Source organism: Pholcus phalangioides, unplaced genomic scaffold (assembly GCF_987345545.1).
Source record: "Pholcus phalangioides strain wild (caught in Gottingen) unplaced genomic scaffold, Ppha-v1.0 ptg000003l_1, whole genome shotgun sequence".
NCBI lineage: Eukaryota > Metazoa > Arthropoda > Arachnida > Araneae > Pholcidae > Pholcus > Pholcus phalangioides.
This window is the reverse complement of record NW_028301596.1, coordinates 37,707,873-37,728,476: the sequence shown is the minus strand read 5'-3', so window position 1 is coordinate 37,728,476 and position 20,604 is coordinate 37,707,873. Positions and strand designations below refer to the sequence as shown.

Below are 20,604 nucleotides of genomic sequence, written 5' to 3'. Positions count from 1 at the left end.
AACCCAAACCCGGGGGTTACTTGAAGTCAAATTTCACAATAAGGGGTCATTCGGAGGGGAGGGGGTTTCGGATTTGCTTACTTTTGATGACAAGGGGGGAGCGGGGTTTGAAGGTATCTTACGTCATCAACCACCCTTTTTGAAAATATGAAATATTTTAAGCTGCTGACGAAATTTTGCTGCCGGGGGAGGGGTCAAAAATGGTTGAAAATCTGCTTACGTAATACTTTAATGGCCCCTAATCTATTAAATATACACAAAATTAAAGGCTTGGTTTGCAAAAAAAATAATTTAGAATCTTAGAAAAATATCACAAAAAGAGTAAAAATTAAGTTATCAACATAATTAATGTTTTTAAGACTATCCTTTGGGTACGAAATGTGCAAAATATTCACTTTTTGGGTCTAAGTAACCCCAGAGAGTTTACGGTACTACTCAATTTAATTATCTTTCAAAATCTGAATCTATTAACTGGAATTCCAGCTTCCATCGCATTGATAAGCAAATAATAACTGTAAAATTAAGTTTCCGCACGTCTGAACAATTTCAAGGTACAAAATAAATTTAGTTTACTAAATAACTGAGAGATGTACACTTTAACTACTACTACTACTGGAAAGAATTTTCACGCTAAATCATTCCAATCATGTATTCAAGTAAAGTCTTCGTGAAGTTATTGTAACGCAATCAAGTGGAAATACTATTAGAAAAAAAAAAAGCTTCGATGATGCAGAATATAAACAGAAGTCGCCATGCATAAAGAATGAAGCTCACACTTGAAGGGGAAAAGAAATTATTTTCATTTTTTTTTCAATATGCTTTAAAATGTTTTTTTTTTAAACAAAATTAAAGCGAACACTGAAAAATGATAGAAAAATATTTTCGCAAGCGTGAGAAATCCGAAATCAAAGGGGGGAAAAAATGGAGGCAATAATTCCCTATATAAGAATCTTCTTCTAGCAAACACGGGAAGAATTCTTATACAAAAAGGAAAAGTTTCCTCGATGTTTTCAAAACTTTCAACAATAGTAAAGAATTGTGCTAATAAATTTAAGCAATGAGGGAAAAAGAAATGTCTAGGGGAAAAAAGAAAAAGTCGATTTTTCTCCCAAGAAATGATTTTAGTTGTGTGTGTTTTTCTTCTCCGTCACTGAAGTATTCTATAATATTTCCGGCACAAAATATTGTATCATACATGATACATTTCACAAACATGAATATAAATATCGTAATAAAAATAATAGTTATTATCTAATATCGATGGGCAATGAAGGGAACTAGTTCGAATGTAGATGTCATCATCATGAAATCCCCGCCCTACTTTATTACAGCTACTAGCAGTAATACCAGATATGCGACCAAGATTTCCTTAACAACCCTAGGAAGCTGCTATTAGGAGTGTGCGGCAGGTGCGGTCGCACCGGGCCCCGAGATTTCGGAGGGGGGGGGGTGCCCGCATTTAGGGTGGGTAATAGAAGAAGAAATGTACTTTATATATCAAAAATAAATTTTAAATTAGTAAACAAGGTTGTCTGAGTTTCTACTGATTCAACAACAGCTCTGAAATTATCATTCTCACTAATTCTGAATTTCCATCTATTCTAAGATTTTTTCTCCTCATCAATTCTGAATTTTCCTCAGTTCTGGGATTTTTTCTTTCAAATTGTGAGTTTTCATCAGTTCTGGAATTACTTTTCTCATTAATTCTGAATCAGTTTATTAATTCTATCAGTTCTGGGATTTTTATCTCTGATGCATTATGAATTTTCATTAGTTTTGAGTTTTTTTACTTTCACTAATTCTGAATTTTCATTGGTGAGCATATATTTTGCAGCATTCCTGCATATTCTGTAATAATGCACGAATCTTTTATTTTTTTTAATTTTTGTTACAAAAACATTTCCTCATGCGCCACACAGTATAACATAGGGCCATATGTAATGCTACAATCAGCATTCGTATTTACCGTGAAAAATAATAATAAATAATAATTAAAATGCTACTAATAATAAAAATAATAGAAACAATAATAATAATATGAATAACAAAACAGTCGTATTTGGACAGTAGAGCTTGGAAAATTCTACAACTTTTTTCAGAAAGATTAAGGCAAAGGAGTTCCGCTTGGAAAACCGAGCAGCCATCACAAATGCGAAATTGAGATGATGTGAAATTTCAATCCCTTGTTGATAGGGATCATAGGCCAATTCAACTTTGCCGTATATTTTTCTTCCGTCAGTGTAACACACAATATTATACTTCTCCTGGATTAGCCTATCAAAATTGTTAATTGGCATCGGTTTTCTGGCAGCCGGATGAGGGATTATCGACCCACTAAGTATTCCATTTTCAACAACGTTGTCATTTCATGAAGTGATGGAACTTCGAGAAAGCTTGTGGTCGAAGATATATTCATATCAATTGGAGGAATTCCTGCAAATATAAAAAGAGCTTCATAACTTATTGTCCTGCATCCCTTCACTATTCTTAGAATAACGAATCTTTGAATGCCGAATTCTCCTCCCTCACGTAATATATAAAATCAGGGTAACGAGCAACGGAATTAATTTCTCAAAGAGCCCTGCGTCTGAAAAGAGTGGCCCTGCAACCCTAGCCTAGTAGGTTTAAAAATTTAAAAACCTTGACGTAAACTGTATTGTTTGACCCTTAAATGCATGATTTTTTTTCTTGAAGCTGATAATTTCTTCATAATTAATGACGCGTATAGAAAACCGGAAAAATCATTTTGAATTTTACCGGATATACAGGGCCTTAAAGATGACGTACGGAGACTAAAAAAATTTCACATGAAATAAATGTATTGAAGTACAGTAAAACCCTTCTTGACTGACACTCCTCAGATGCGGTGACCTCTTTTACGGCTAAATTATAATTTCTCCCGTATAATAAAAGTATGCATTTCCAACCCCCGATTAACGGTCACCCCCCTCGTTTACGGACGAAGTTTTTGTCCCACCACTGTCCACAAAAGAGAGGTTTCAATATTGCATTACAAATATATAACTACTTTCTTTGTGATTCAAACTATAGTGAGAAAAAATCTGTATTGCAAACTTTAAGGTAAAAAAGAAAGAAATGCATATGTAAAACATTTGTTAATGAATTATGGAAATAATAGCCACCCATGTTCTGCAGCAAACAAAGAGTAGTTGTCGTTAATTGGAACATCTACCAGCAAATACAAAATATAAAATGGAAAGAAGATATGACTTTACCTAATGTGCAAGGCGATTCTGAATTTCCATCTTCAAACTGGCTGCAATGATAAAGGTTTTCACATATGCAAATGGCCGTAAAACAGGAGTCCTTAAACTTAATAATATTTTTTTTCAGAAAAAAAAGTTTATTATTTATTTATTTGTTACCAGAATAATAATAGTTCCTTAAATTTTTACCGTTGGTGTACACATCCCGAGAAATCTCAGTTTCTTGTCATTTCAGCCAAATTCCAGACATTCGCTTTGTAATTTTGTTAAAAACTTAAATATATTGCAAGATAGTATAAGAAAGTTGAAATCTTCACCAGAGGGAAGGGGGAGTTTGGTGCTCCCCATCATGTAGCGTATGACTGATTTAGTATACCTGAACGTTATTTCAAACCCCCTACCTTTATTAAATCACATTTGAACATCCCGTCTGCTAACGACGAATATGCAGCCTCTGACGATCAGTTTCTACCTCTCCGAATCATTTCGGGATGCCTGGGAGCAAAAAGATAAATATTTAAGAGAAATGCGGAACATGGGAAATTCCTATATATCAAATTCAGTAGCTCTTTGGATACGGCAACTAGAATAATGGAAGGGGTGTAGTCACACACAGTAATATGGGTACGTTAACCATGGTGAAACAAGTTAAAGCGCCACCTAGAGTCTGAGACTATAACACGTACTTATTCATGATTAATAACACATAAACTTTAATGAAATACAGTCGAATCTCGTTATAACGAACTCCAAGAGACCGCAGAAATCACTTCGTTATAACAAAATTTCGTTATAACAAAATTTCGTTATACAAAAATTCCTGGTTATTTAAAATCTCCGTATGTAAACTTATCTGAGAGATTAGAAAAGTGTTCGTTAAAACGAAATTTTCGCTATAACGGTATTCGTTAAAACGGAATTCGACTGTATAGGCTACTTATAAAGTACACCTGGACGTAAAATATTCCATTATATTGATACAATCAATATTTAAGTAAAGTTTTGATATTTTTTTACAATTTATTTGAAAATTGTTTCTATATAATATAGTAAGTTTTTATATTTATACACAAATTGACTTTTCCATTGCAAAATTGAATTTTCCCATATGAAACCAATTTTTATGTATTATATGAGATTGACTTTTTGAACTCTTTCTTTATAAAAGATTGGTTTCTGAATATTTTGGAAAAATTGATTTGTTTTTATTATTACAAGAAATTGTTTTTTTGTATTTCGTACATTAATTGATTTGTTTTTTATACAAAACTATTTTTTTTTCATTATTATACAAAATTGGTTTGTTAATATTTAAACACGTTGAGATGATAGGGCAAGCTGGTCATATTTTTAATGGTGTTCATATCTCTAATGGATCTTCGTACTCTATGTGTAGAAAATAATACGCCTTGAATTATCAAAATTTGGGCAATCGAAAACTTTTATATTTCATAAAATTAACATTAATAATTTTGTGTACATCATTTTTTGGCTGGGATTACACTATAAAATTTTGGTAGAATTTTTTGCAAAATTTGAAGGAAAAAAAAATAAACCTATTGGTTATACATTCACTCGAAAATTACCGGTACGCCTATTTGTTGCCTTTTTCAAATTTTATAAAAGAACTTTTATCAAACTTTATAGTGTAATCCCCCAGTATTAATGAAACGTATAATACCATCTCAAAAATGTTTATTGCTGTTGAAGAAAAAAATTAATGACATTTTGCTCAGAGAATATATACAAATACAAGGCCACAACAAGCAACATGCCCAAATACCGTCAAACCTCGTTAGTACGTCACCCGGTTAACACGTCACTCCGCTTACCGGGTCACTTTTTGGAAGTCCCAATTTTCCTCAGGCAGGAATTGACACAGCTATGGCTTATTCCGTTTAACGAGTCACTCCGCCTACTAAGTCATATTTTTGCTCTCCCAAGAGTGACTCATTAACGAGGTTTGACTGTATTCGAATGAGAAAGGTACCTGTAAACAATGCATTGCCAGAAAAATATCGGGTATCTAAACACTTATTTGCCTATTGTTTTCTACAACTGTATCCAAATTATTTTCACACCCTGTACGTTCATTTACTATTTACTAATTATTCAATAACGTTGTGATAAGAAATGTTTTCTATCTTGCTTAGAATTTGAGGTAGCACAAAAAAATTGAATCATTCAAGCACCCACCCAACATACCACATGTCGAGATGTTAGTGTGGACTAAAAACCATTTCGCGTATGGGGAGAAATGGATATAAATGACGAAAAGGAATGTAATTTAGATGTCCCGATGCATATACAAGTTATTGTCATCATCTGAGGGCAAAGCTACTCTCATACTTCAGCAGACATCAGAATGGAGGTTCTGTGATGGTATGGCCGACATCCACATCCAGTGGACACGCATATTTAGCAACCCCAGATAAGAGACTGGACGCACAAAAATGCATAGAGGCACTAGGAAATCATTTCACTCTTTTGGTTACATTTTAGAGGAACGAGAACTTTTCTTTTCTTTTCACCACAGGGCAATGTTCCCATGCGGAATGTTCAACGTTGCGGAAAACCTATTTCAAAATGAAAAATGTGACTCAACTGGACTGGCCACCGATTAGTCCTGATCTCAGCAATACACTTATCAAGTCTACTCCAATAGGCGACAGTTCAGATCCACGAACGCCTTGAAACATGCTATAGAAACTGAATAGTATAATTTGGGCCCACAACTCTTACAAAGTTTAGTTCTTTCAGTGGAAAGTCATTTGATTATTCAATAACTTTTTGGGACACGTAAATTTTAAAAAATCAGCGATTATATATACAATTTTTTATTATTTTGCGAAAAATTTTCTTCATACAGTTGAAACTCTCGATAACGGACACCTATGGGACTAAAAAATTTGTCCTTTGAACTGGGAGTCTCTAAGTACTAATGGGAAGGTATGATTTACAGCCTCGTGTATACGACTTTCACATTTATACGACGTTTGGATTCGATAGCAATTAGTCCCTATAAATGTTAATATTAAAATTCTTATGTTACTGAGTGTGTAAAAGTGAACACTGGTGTGGTGGTTATGCATAATCACCAATTTTCTAAATAAAGAAAGTTTGATTTGAAATTTAGGGTAACATTTTTTTATCACCTTTATCCGTGATTATGCATAATTTTCAAATGAAAATGGAAAGTTTGACAAATATGGAAATATTTCTGATCGTTATCCTCTCTATTTAACCAATTAATTATTTTCACCCGTGCATGATACGCGCACTATATGTATTTTGCAATAAAAATTGTGTTAAAATAAGTGTCAAGAAGATAAAAACATTCATATAACAACATTATCAATCTTGTAATGTTGGCTTTCTTCACACGTATCAACATGTGCAGAAAAAACTAACATTACCGTTCAAAAAAACCCCACCCTGAACCATAGTTAAGTTCAGTTAATTAATCAAGTAATTGATAGTGGTATTATCATATTTACTAATACGAGCTTCGGATTATACATATAATCACCGTTGAACATAATAAATTCTGGATTAATCAACAAAAATTAATAAATTTGCCTGCTTTTACTGTCTGCTAAAAGAGAGCGTCTGCTAACGTGGAGTGTAACACATTAAAGCCCTATTCCACGGTACCGGGGATCAGAAAAGTGTCCGCTAACGGGGAGTGAAATGCATTAAAGCCCTATTCTACGGGATCAGAAAAGTGTCTGCTAATGTTGAGTGAAACACATTAAAGCCCTATTCTACATTACCGGGATCAGAAAAGTGTCCGCTAACGTGGACTGAAACACATTAAAGCCCTATTCCACGGTACAGGGGATCAGAAAAGTGTCCGCTAACATGATTGAAATACATTAACACCCTATTCCACGGGACCGGGGATCAGAAAAGTGTCCGCTAACGTGGAGTAAAACACATTAAAGCCGTATTCCACGGTACAGGGGGATCAGAAAAGTGTCCGCTAACGTGGAGTGAAACACATTAAAGGTACAGGGGGATCAGAAAAGTGCCCGCTAACGTGGAGAGAAATACATTAAACCCTATTCCATGGAACCGGGGATCAGAAAAGTGTCCGCTAACGGGGAGTGAAATACATTTAATCCCTATTCTACGGTACAGGGGATCAGAAAAGTGTCCGTTTATGGAAGGTCCACTCCCCGCTAACGGGGAGTGTGAAATATATTTAAAGCCCATAAAGTCCACGATACCGGAGAATCGGGAGTGAAATTGCTCGTTCGTTAGCGCGAGTGTCCACTAGTAACGTTAGCGGGAGTGTGAAATACATTAAAGCCTTATTCCACGGGACCGGAGAATCAGAAAAGTTCCCGCTAACGGGAGGTCTCCATTAACGGGGAGTATCCGTTTAGGGGATGTTTTCCACTGTATTATTGGAAAAATGCTTTTCCTTTTCGGTGAAAAAATTGCATTTCATTTCATTGCGTGAAACGAAAGTTATAGAGAAAAAAAACAGGATTCCATATATACACTGGTGAAATAAATTACGAGAATTTGCATATTTTATCGAATTTGATGAAAAGAACTGAACTGAATGTAAAACCACAGCTTCTAGACAAAAATGCAAATCTTGTACGTCAAATACGTAAGCGTACACGTGTGTGTAGGCGGAGCCAGTAGAGAAGCAGGGTGCCCGAGTGGCATGGTGGTAAGATGCTCGTCTACCATCGTGAAGGTTGTTGTCAGGGTCCCGGGTTCGAACCCAAGGGAGGAGGATATTGATAAGATATTTTCCCTAACGAACTCGAGGCGACCACCGATAGACAGCGCCTTCACTTCCAACCCATCTCACTAATGGCAGTAAATTGCAATATAGCGATATGGCCAGAGTTGGTGTTTGGTGAAGTAGTAGAGAAACAGGCGCGTAAGTTAAGACGCATTTCGTTCGCTTGCACACCTCGGCGAATTTCTTGGTGTTATTTTGCAGCAATCGGTTAATTTCAAATTGTAACAGTAAAAATGAGTAACCACCAACGTTTAGATGATGAAATGAGGAGGCGAATTGTGGGGAGGCTAGAAGCAGGCCAATCTCAAGTCCAGATTTGTAGAGCATTCAATTTGACGCCCAGCGTCGTGTGTAACTTATGGAAACAGTTCCAGGATACCGGATCCATCGAGAGAAAGCCTGGGCAAGGTCGTCCAAGAGCCACGACGGCCAGAGAAGATCGCCATTTGTCGATTATAGCGAGGCGTAACAGGAGTGCTACAGCTTTTCATCTCTCTCGTGACTTGTATGCAGTCACAGGAACCCGTGTATCAAGGGTGACTGTTTCCAAAAGACTTCATGAGAGAGGGTTGTTTGCAAGAAGACCTGCTGTTAGCGTCCCGCTCACTTCTACGTGCAGGAGAATGCATTTATCATTGTCGGGGCCGAAATAGCTTTTCATTGGGAGAGCAAATGCGTAGAAGAAACGATTTCATTTTACGTAATACAAAAGCGAGACATGCGTACACGTAGGTGTCGAACGAACATATCATACTAGGGAAAAAATATACAAGGGAAAAGAAGACAAGCGAAAAGTCACGTAACGGATCAGTTTCGCCATCTGGAGGTGACCAGAGGGATTACAAACGTAACCTCGCACTATTCCCAACAATCATGGTGCAGAGAGCATAGAGATTGGAGTATGGATCATTGGGCGACCGTTCTCTTCACTGATGAGTCCCGGTTCATCCTAAGCACCGATTCTCGCCGTACGTTCATATGGAGAGAACCAGGGACCCACTACCTACCCTCCAATGTTCGCGAAATCGACCATTATGGCGGAGGAGGTTCAATGGTCCGGGCAGGCATCATGTTGAATGGCCGCACGCCTCTCCATGTCTTTGAAAGAGGCATTGTGACTGGTGTGAGGTATAGGGATGAGTTCTTGGACCCTAAGGTTCGCCTTTTCAGGGGTGCAGTTGGCGCTGAGTTAATTTTAATGGACGATAACTCGAGGCCACATAGAGCTCTTCTGCTCGACAATTTTCTAGAGAGTGAGGATATTCGCCGGATGGATTGGCCAGCCAGATCTCCAGACCTTAACCCTATAGAGCATGTCTGGAACGCTATGGGGAGGGCAATTGCAACTCGCAACCCCCCTCCGGGAACCATCCAGGGAATGAAAACAGCGTTGCTGAACGAGTGGGACCAATTGACACAGGAAATGATAAACTACCTTATTTCAAGTATGAAATCACGCTGCGAGACCTGTATATCTGTAAGAGGGGACCATACCCCATATTAACCCATTTTTTTGTTTATTCTGCAACCGCTGTTTCATACCTTCCGACTCCAACGAGTGTTACGCACGATCATGCGTGTGTATTACAATTATTGAATGGTTATTTGTTTTGTATTGTATCAATGTATGTACATATCAAATTTCATTAAAATCGGTACAGTAGTTCTAGAGATAATCGACCAAGTCTTCAAATTCTCTTAATTTCTTACACCAGTGTATATATATATATATATATATGTGTGTGAACTTTTTGGGACAGGACTTTAAAATAACAACATGATATTGTTTTTTAAAAAATCTTTTGGGAAATCGAAAGTTCCGTAGAAAATTTTTCACGCAAAAATTCCAAGCGATTGGCACAGGGTAAGGTATTTCACCGTGTGTGTATATATAAGGAAAGAAAGAAAATTTTAAAGGGCTCCGGTGACTTTGAACGTGGGCGTCGGTTGCCATGGCAACGATACCCGATGGTGGGCGGAAAAATTCAAGTGAGCGATACCTTGATGCGGAAATATAATCGAAATATTTTCAACTTTACTGCGGAATTTCAAAGGATAATATGAAAATATATATATGTGTATATAATACGCCTTTTCAAAAATTTATATTAGATGCTATTTAAATAAAATTCCTAATTTATTTCTTTTAAATTTCTTCTTTATTTTTATTTTTTATTTTTTGCTAGAGATTGAACGAATTATGTTATTGATTTCGTGTCCGGAAAATTCAACGCCATGCGATTCGCCATGAGCGAGTGAGTGAATGAACGGGAGTTAATAATCGGGTGAGCAAATGAGCGAGCGAATGAGTGAGAAAGTGAGTCACTGATTGGAAAAATGAGTCAGTAAGTCAGCGCTAGGTAGCTCATTCTATCACTCACTCACTCGATCCCTCCACTTTCTCAGTAGGTCGGTCACTCACTTAATGTCTGGGTCGCTCATTTACTCCATAGATCATTCACTTACTCACTAGGTCGCTCACTTTGTCATTCACTCACTGGGCCGCTCAATATATCATCAACTCACTAGGTCGCTCAGTTTGTCATCCACTCACTGGGTCACTCAATACATCGTCAACTCACTAAATTGCTCACTTTGTTACACGCTCAATCATCTGATCGCTCACTCTGTCACTCGCTCGTTCATTAACTAGGTCGCTCACTCTGTTATTCTCTGACTAGGACGCTCATTCTATCACCAGGTCGCTCACTAACGCTAACAGGAAGAGTTGGGTTGTTTAGTTAGTACAGGAATATTTGTTTTTTTCTCTAATAGGATTGTTAATAAATGGAATAGCTTAGGGGGTAGTAAATTCTAACACGATTGACACGTTTAAAAAGAAATTCGATTAACATGTGGGGGGGGGGGGTAAATCGAGAAGTTCTCTATACTTAGAATATGACTATTGTATTATCATGTACGTATAATGTTTAGTTTGTGTAATTGCATTTTTAATTAGGTTGGTGTATATTGACATCCATATTTGTTATAGGCAGCTTTTTCCTCAGGCACCTCATTAAGCATTTTGCCTGTTGTGGCCTCGTATTGGTATAAGTTAAAAAAAAGTTTAGTTGAACCTTAGGGACCGTTCAAGTATTACGTAAGCAAATTTTTAGCCATTTTTGACCCCCTCCCCGCCCTTGTCAGTAAAAGTCAGCAAAACGCTGACCCCCTTCCACCCCCCTTGTCAGCAAAATTTCGTCATCAGCTCTGCCCCCCTGAATCCCAACTCATATTTTCATAAAGGGTGGTTGATGACGTAAACATTATCAGAACCCCCCCCCCCTTGTCATCAAAAGTCACCAAATCGGAACCCACCTCCTCCCCCCGATGATGACGTAATACTTGAACGGCTCCTAAGCATCAGAATGCTCAAAATAAGAAACTTTCAACAGAAAAAAAAAATTGATAACATTATCCAAAGTCTCGATAACTATAAACACATTTTTTCCCATATTATGATATTGACCCGTTCCGGTCTTTACAAAATCGATACCAATACCCGAATGATAACATTATCCGTTATTCTAATAATTGGCGTTGACCGCAGATGTATATTTGATTAGAAAAAAAACTGATAACATTATCCAAAGTCTCGATAACTATAAACACATTTTTTCTCATATTATGATATTGACCCGTTCCGGTCTTTACAAAATCGATACCAATACCCGAATGATAACATTATCCGTCATTCTAATAATTGACGTCGACCGCAGATGTATATTTTATTAGAAAAAAAATTGATAACATTATCCAAAGTCTCGATAACTATAAACACATTTTTTTCCCATATTGATATTGACCCGTTCCTTTCTTTACAAAATCGATACCAATACCCGAATTATAACATTATCCGTCATTCTAATAATTGCCGTCGACCGTAGATGTATTTGTTTTGAATTGTATAAGAACATTTGAGGTAAATATGTAATATTGAGTGCTTGGCCAATCTCTAGGGGGGAGCTTTAGGAATAAAATCTTTCGTTCCTCCTCGCGAAACTTTCCCACTCATCCAATAGTACTATATGATATATTGAAATTTATGTGTACCACTATAACTATTTTATGTTTCTTCTCTTATGAAACATAAGATGCTCCAATACACGGAGCCTTAAATGAAGTTTATTTTACCCTGTGCTCCTGGAAATAAATATTTGATCTGTTATAAGAAATTTATTTGCTTTTGGAATCATGAAAGACCTATTGCTTTTTATTCCCCCACCATCTTTTACGAACCAATACATTTTTAAGGCTACGTTTCCATTCAGACTAGAATATGCAATGGGGGAACCTAAAGTCCACCTATAGAGCTTTGAGAGAAGACGGCGAACATCAAAAATGAATCATATTAACAGGGAAGGAGAGGGTACGAAACACTTAAAGAACAGCTCTAAATGCGGAAAAACCGTTTTATTTGAATTTAACGCTGTTCCCCCCCCCCCCGTAAATTTCCTCCGTTTTTCGAATTCGAATATCTCAGTGAATATTGCACTTGGAAACGTGGAAAGTTTTTTGTTGGCATCAGGAGAGACAGGACAATGATCTTCTAACTGGATTTTGGGGAACAGGACTGTATATAATTTTTTTTAAAATAAACTATACAACCCCTTGAATGACATATCTGAGTAGTATATACGTTTTATTTGGATACTTTTTCTAATTGGAAGTATACCTCTACGAATGAATGAATGAACACCAGAACTTTGCCACTGGACTTATCCTGTTGCCGAGATCTCTTCCAGCCCAGCTTCGTGGCAGAGTCTGGAACAAGTATACCTCTACGATCAACGGTTCGCCATTAAAATGCCACCCCCCTCCCGTTTGCTAAACTCCCTGTATAACTATTCATCAATTTTTTGATTCTTTCCTGTAATTAGTGATAAATTTATAGAGGTTTTAATTACGCAAATACGCGCACAACATACACAATGTTATTTTAATGAATATGTTACGGTAATTGTGAGGCTGGTATTACACTGTGAAATTTTGATAAAAGTTCTTTTATCAAACTCGAAAAATACAACCAATAAGGGGCCATTCAAGTATTACGTAAGCAGATTTTCGGCCATTTTTGACTCCCCCTTCCCCCTTGTCAGAAAAAGTCAGCAAAACACTGACCCCGCCCTCCCCCCGTCAGCAAAATTTCGTCAGCAGCTCAGAATATTTCATATCTTCAAAAAGGGGAGGTTGATGACGTAAGCAACCTTCAAACCCCCCACCCCCCTTCCCTTGTCATCAAAAGTCAGCAAATCCGAAACTCCCCCTCCCCTCTGTTCGATGCTTACGTAATACTTGAATGACCCCTAGGCGCATCGGTTGCATTCGAGTAAATGCAACCGGTGATCTTATTGGTTGAATTTTTCGAGTTTTATCAAAGAGCTTTTACAAAACTTTTATAGTGTAATCCCGGCCTTAAGGCCGAAATTAGACTATAAAAGTTTGATAAAATATCTTTTTCAAAACGTGAAAAAACAACCAATAAGACTGTTGAACGCTTATTGGTTGCATTTTTCAAGTTTTATAAAATGACTTTCATGAAACTTTTATAGTGTAATCTCGTATTTACACCCAAGCGTCGTTGGTAAATTCGATAAATACTTGAAATTTACTGCCTCTTGTGTTTACACATAATGCCCCAGTGCAATTGGTGAATTTGATAAATGTGAAAAAAAATTCGAAATGATTCTATAGATGATGAATATATTCTGGATCCACAAATTTCATCATCGTACCCCGATATAATAGCAAATTTTGTGATCGTACCTTGATAAAATTATTAAATGCATATGGGAATTATGTATATTATATAGTACATCATATAGTACGATTTATCATGTTTACCAACGACGCGACTCGTGGGTGTTATGCATAATCACCGGAGAAAGTGATAAATTTAGGAGAATTCATCAAACTTTCCCACGACGCTCGGGTAACTATGCATAATCGACGGTAAAAGTGATAAATTTAGATAAATTTATCAAACTTACCAAACTTCTCAGCGGTTAGTCCCAATAACCGAATTTATCACATTAAAATAAATGTATATGTAATGAAACATGTTTTTACAGTTATGTATTTTTCTTTTGATGATAGGACACCCGTACTCACGTAGTTGGTGAACTGTACGAAACGGAAAAATCGTACGTAGAGTCTCTGCAGATCGTAGTGAAGGTAAGTGGTACTGATACACCGTCAATTGATATATTTCAACGCATAATCTCAATGATGATTATGAACTGTTAAATAATTCATGTAATATATGAGAAGGTTAAAAACTCATTTCTGAGGTTAACAAAGAAAAAATTGGTGATTGAATAGTTTTTTTTTTACAAAAAAGCATGTCCTATTTTCATAAAGCGAGGACGTAAATTCATGCACATGTTCATTATAACGTATTCATCATAATCTTTTGAATATTCAACATGTTTCAGCTGAATTGAATAACGACGTTAGTCGCACATCGAACAGAAGGCTCCGCCAATCAGCGCCGTGTAAATTATGCATGAGATGAATATTTCAAATATATCATAAGGAAATATAAATTAATTTATTTCCAGCAGATGGCGAGGAATTCCGGTGATTTTCATTTTATGATATTGAGAACCGTGATTCTCTAACGCGGCGCGCCTGAACAAAATACAGTGTGGGCAAAAAGTCAGTCGAAATTTTAGAAATGAATAAAAACCGGAAAAATAACCGAAATGAAAAACGGTTTGCAGGATTAGCACCGCTAGGTCACGGGAATTTTTTCATTTGAGGAACAAAAATAACTCAAAAAACTGCTGATAGGTGGCGCTGATACGAGCGACTTCGGTGGAAATATGCAAATGAGACGGTTATAAGAACTTGCGATCCTGATCCACAACCAGTTCAGCGTTGTGCCACAACCGTGCATGTGGACCCTGCTTGCACTCTGCCGTTGCTGGATTTGTGACTCGCCTGCAATGTAGTGGTGGTGGTCATGTGGAAAACATACTGCTGTAATAAACGATTTGGAGGCATTCTGTTTTCGTTATTTGCGTATCATTTGTAATTTTGTACGTCAGCGCCAGCTATCGGCTGTTTTTGAGTGTTTTTCCCCGTCGTAAAAAAATTCCCTTGACCTAGCGATGCTAACCCTGCAAACCATTTTTCATTTCGGTTATTTTTCCGGTTTTTATTCATATATATATAATTTATATATATATATATGCAGGGTTAGCATCGCTAGGTCACGGGAATATACGTATATATACATACACAGAGTGTTCTGAAAGTGCTGTAAATACGGCCTTTATATCTCATCAACCGCGCGTCCGTCGTAGAAGTATGATTTCAATTTAAAAAATGCTCAACAGACGTTCAAAAATTACCTTGTGTCGGTTTCGAGAGTGGAAATACAGTGTGTAGCAAAATAAGAAATCTAAATTTTTATTCGTGTTCTTCTGTTAGAAAGTTTCTACCTTGTCTCTCCTGATGCCAACAAAAAAAAAAAATTCCACGTTTCTATGTGCAATATTCACAGAGATATTCGAAAAACAGAGGAAATTTTGGAAAAGAACAGCGTTAAATGCGGAAAACCCGTTTTACCCGCATTTAACGCGCTGTCCTTTCCCCAAATTTCCTCCGTTTCCCTCGAACTCGAATATCTCAGTGAATATTGCACTTAAAAACGTGGATTTTTTTTTTATTTTGGCATCAGGTGAAAACATCTTTTTTTGGTAGGAAATATCTTTCTTTCAGATATTTAATGTATGTACAGGGTATGGTATTTCAATGGCCAGCCGTTGATCCTGGATGTATGCTTCCAATTAGAAAAACTATCCAAATAACGTGTAGTATATGTTGCAGGGGGTTCTATAGTCATTAAAATAAAAATGTCAACTTTTTATACCCTGAGGAAGAGATTATACCCCTGTGCTCAAAACCCCCGTTAGGAAGTTGTTGCCCTGTCTCTCCCGATGCCAACAAAAACAGTTCGACGTTTCTAAGTGCAATATTCACTGAGATATTCGAATTCGAAAAACGGTGGAAAGTTGGGGGAAAAACCGCTCTAAAAATCCGAAAAAACCGTTTTATCACCATTTAGAGCTGTTTTCCCCTCAGCCTCCCTGTTTTTCGAATTCAAATATCTCAGTGAATATATTCCACTTAGAAACGTGTATTTTTTTCACATCAAGAGAGACGGGGCAACAACTTTCTGATTGGGTTTCGGGCACATAGGAACTGTATAAAAAGTTTTTTTTTAAATTTTGATAGCTATACAAGCCCTTGCAGCATGAATGACACACACCTGAGTACTATACGTTATTTACACACCTTTACTAGTTGGAAGTATGCCTCTAGGACCAACGGTTCTTCAGTAAAATATCCTACGCCCTGTAAAAGTAGTCCAAGAGTACTCAATCGCTTCGAGCATGCGACCCACTTGGGATATCTAGACATATACCTCGCACCATTCAGATGATCTGAAAATGTGCCGCGGTCCCTAGAATTACCTATTTGAGTAATCTGGAAATGTGCCGCAAGTCACTCAGGTGATTTGAAAGCGTAGCGTGGGCCGCTTGAGTGACCCATAAAAGTGTCGCGGACAATTTAGGTGATCTAGGAATGCGCTTCGAGTCACTTTTAGGATCTGGAATATGCCAAGAGCAACTTCCAATAAAAGTGAATTATGGAAATGTACCGTACCACCAGCCAATTCAACGAACTGGTGGTACGCGCATTTACAGTACGTATAAACAATATTGTAAATTAATATTAAAATTTTATTTATGACTTAATATAAACAATCTTTCATGAAAAGTACTGCATACTTCAGTGTCCGAAAAATTCATAAATAGTTTACAAATTTACAAAAATTGAAGGAATTGCTATATTTGAATGCTGTTTGCAAGAAAGATAAAACTAACCCACGGAAGGAGTTTTTTTTTTTTTCATACAGAAACAACATTATTCAAAATTTTTGTTGATAGAGAGCGCTGCAAGAAAGCAAATAATTGGAAATTTGAAAATAGAGTCCTATAAAATGCGAAAAGAGTATGATTATAATATATAGAGAGATTTTATTGAAATGTTGACATTGACACTATCGGTGAAGTTCTTTTACCTCGTCTCAAATCGCAAGCAGATGCTTTACAAATGTTTTGCAGAATTGGAAAAATTAAAGTTTGTGAACATCCCCAGTAGAGTACATCGACGTAGAGGTTTCAATACCGTTCGGCGTGTAAATGGCATACATTTGTCGGCGTAGTTCGATTTAGAGAAATTTGGATTAATTCAAAAGTGACTAATTATCGTACAAGACATCCTCCTTCGAAACGAAATGCTGTAAAAATGAGAGTAAAACTATACTATTTTTAGGAGAAAAAAAGATGTTTCAGCGTTTATTGAATGAATACATTTTTACTATATCGTTTGATATCGGACACGTAAAAATTTTGGAACTCTTTTCGACGTTCGGTATTCACTCGACTTTTCGACGTCGGATCGATATCGACACGATATCCTAACGATATTGTTGTGCAACTAGGGATATGAATAACACAAAGATTGGTTAAAAATTTAAAATATGGAGGTGTGTATTATTTCATATTTGCATATACCACACGTTAAATTCCCTATCGAAGTTTGTGCCATGGTTAAGGACATGTACCACACATTAATATGTTGTATTGAAGTTGATGAAAATCGTCGTAATCATTGCTATTATAACTTATTTCGTGTCCTCGTGCAAAAAGTAAGTTATTTTCGCTCCCTTAATTCTGTTTTCCAATTGCCTAACGTAAGTGGTCACTTGATCCCACTACGAACAATGGGAGGGCCAGGAAAGTCGAAGAGAGTCAGGAAATTCCGAAAATTCGAGGCATTTTCCGGTTGGTGGTGAACGAGGACAGACGTATTATCACGCGTTGGAGGTCTTCGCTGACTGGCCTCCCAAAAATGAAGGGGATCCCACCTTACGAGTTTTTCCTATGGTTCCTCTACCTGGCAGTCCTGATCATAGGTAGATTGCGCTATAGCTCTCAGGCCTCTACGGACGGTACGCATCCTTGATCTCCCCGCCCCCCTCTCTACTGCTCCCAGATGACTCTCCAGCTGATCCTGCGGAATCGCTCAACTGACGGAACACGTCACAGAACCCCCCCCCCATCTCTTACTCCTCCCAGATAACTCTCCAGGTGATCCTGTGGAATCCCTCAACTGACGGAACACTTCACAGAACACCACCACCCCCGCTCCTCCCAAATGGCTCTCCAGCTGATCCTGTGGAATCGCTCAACTGACGGAACACGTCACAGAACTCCCCCCCCCCTCCCCCTGCTCCTCCCAGATGACTCTCCAGCTTTCCTGCGGGTCGCTCAACTGATATGGAACACGTCTCCGATCCTTCTCTGTTCCTTCCTGATGGCTCTCCTGATGCTCCCCGAACCGCCCCACGGGCTGAACATCGATCGTTCCTGAGGATGCTCTAGTCTTTGCCAGACCGCCCGAGAGAAAAAGACATACCTGTAAGCTATGTTTGATTTTCCTTTCCCCGTAGGTAATTCACTTCGAGGTTTATTTCCCACATAATTTAGCTTCACATGTTTCGATTATTATGCAAATTCATGAGATTTAATTTTAAATTATCTAACTGGGGCCCCATGTTTTTAATAGTTTTCATATTCATTAAAAATTCAATGTACTCATTTAAATTGTTGACTCTTGTATGGTTTATTTGTGTCAATGTTGATTTCACGTTAAGTCAAGGGTAAAATTCTTGAGTTAGAGCAGTGATTCCCAAAGTGGGCGTTAACGCCTCCTGGGGGCGATGGAATGTTCCAGGGTTGCGGTAGAAGCTACGGATATTACATAGGATCCTATGGGTTAGATTGCGTTGGGAGGGGGGGGGGGTTGATGGCAGAAAAAACATTTCTGAAGAAAAAGGGGCGATGGGACAAAAAGGTTGGGAAACTATGGTTTAGAGCAGTGATTCCCAAGATGTGCGTTAACACCCCCTGGGGGCGGTGGAATGTTCCGGGAGGCAGTAGAAGCTACGTGTATTACATAGAATCCTACGGGTTAGATTTCGTTTGGAGGAAATGGGAGAAAATGATTTCTGAAAAAGTTGGAGATGAGACAAAAAAAGGTTGGGAAACTGAGGTTTAGAGTGAATATGGGTATGTCTATTTTTGGAACCTCCTACCCCCCCCCCTTCACAGCCACCCCGTAGTTTTAAAAATTAAAATTAATTGAGACAGTTTATTGAAATTCAAATATAAAAGACCATAACATAAATATTTCGTACACAGCAGAGATTGAAGAAAGGTTCAGTTCCAGAATTATGTGATTTGCTTCCATGCAGCACCTTCTATTGACAAAAATTTGAAGTAATTTTTTTTTTTCCATACCAAAAACTATCTACCTTCTTCCCCGGTGAGAATGTTTTTCGAAAACCACATTCAAATAACACCGGTCCCGACAGTAAAAATCCCTTCAATATTTGTTAATAATAATTTTATTCATGAAAGTTTATTCCATTTTCGTATAAGTTTCTAAACTATTCAGAAATTTACATCCTCGGTATAAATAATCAAACACAAGAAACTGAATCTTCCACGAAAAAACTTGACAAACATGATTTTTTAAATAATGGAAACAGAATGACATGGTTAAACTTTATGGCATTATATTTATGCAACATCACATAAGCAAAAAAGTTGAAATTCCCCCCCATTATGCAGATGATGTTAGAATGAGAAAGAAAAAAGGCGAAGTTTATTCCTACAACAAAATTGTTATTCATTTCGAAATCCTTTTCACAACCATATAGAAAAATGTTTGTTGTCATCATGTCGAATCAGATAACATTTCATTTTCAAGGTAAGAAAGAATTCTCAAGATATATAGTTTTTTCTCGTTTTCCAGATCAAATGTCTGTCTGTGTTGTTTGAACCAATATTTTGACCTTCACCTGTACTTATTTCCATGGTAACCGACAATATCCCCCCCCCCCCTCTCGCTTAATCATTAAAAAGGAATTTCTTCACTTTGAAAATGATGAGATGACCTTGGAATATACACACAAAATATACTTTTCCACTGGTAATTCGATAAGATACGAAGAGGAAAAATACATCGTTTAAAGAAAATTTCGCAAGAAACGACGTTATCGTTGGTGAGATCAACTGCCGTATGAATTCCAATTACAAGAAGAAGTAAATATAAAAATGAAGAAAATTAAATTGCATATTTCTCGCGTAAACTGATACTCAACACACGTGTAAAGACATACATACGTTAGAACGTAAAGAAAACATTTCAAGGATTGAAATACGGCGACTACCTTTCTTAAAGGGGGGGAGGGTCGTTTTGTTTTGGATAAAACGAATGTAGTTTTGGTTTGGATATGGTATAAATTTAAGAAATTGAATGTTATTTTTCTCTCTCTCTCTATCATAAATATTTTAGCGGAAAAAAAAACTTATTGCCAATTTCATATGCAAAATTAGCATGTTTTTCAGTTCCTGTGACAGTTGTCATTGCAGCGTTCAAGTGGCGTGGTGATAAAATGCTCGTATATTTTCCCTAACGAGTCTGGGGCGACCACCGATAGATAGCGCCTTTATTTCCTACCCATGTCATTAATGG

At 37.2% G+C, this 20,604-nt stretch overlaps 1 protein-coding gene across 4 annotated transcripts in view; it reads left to right on the top strand.

Moving 5' to 3' along the window:
• LOC149088496 (rho guanine nucleotide exchange factor 17-like) overlaps positions 1 to 20,604 on the top strand; it is a 208,340-nt gene that overhangs the window by 107,551 nt on the left and 80,185 nt on the right. For all 4 annotated transcript variants that reach the window (XM_089247790.1, XM_089247783.1, XM_089247775.1 and 1 more), the window contains exon 2: positions 14,086 to 14,163. In XM_089247790.1, coding sequence (XP_089103916.1) covers positions 14,086 to 14,163 — 78 coding nt within the window. The remainder of the gene's footprint in view (positions 1 to 14,085; positions 14,164 to 20,604) is intronic.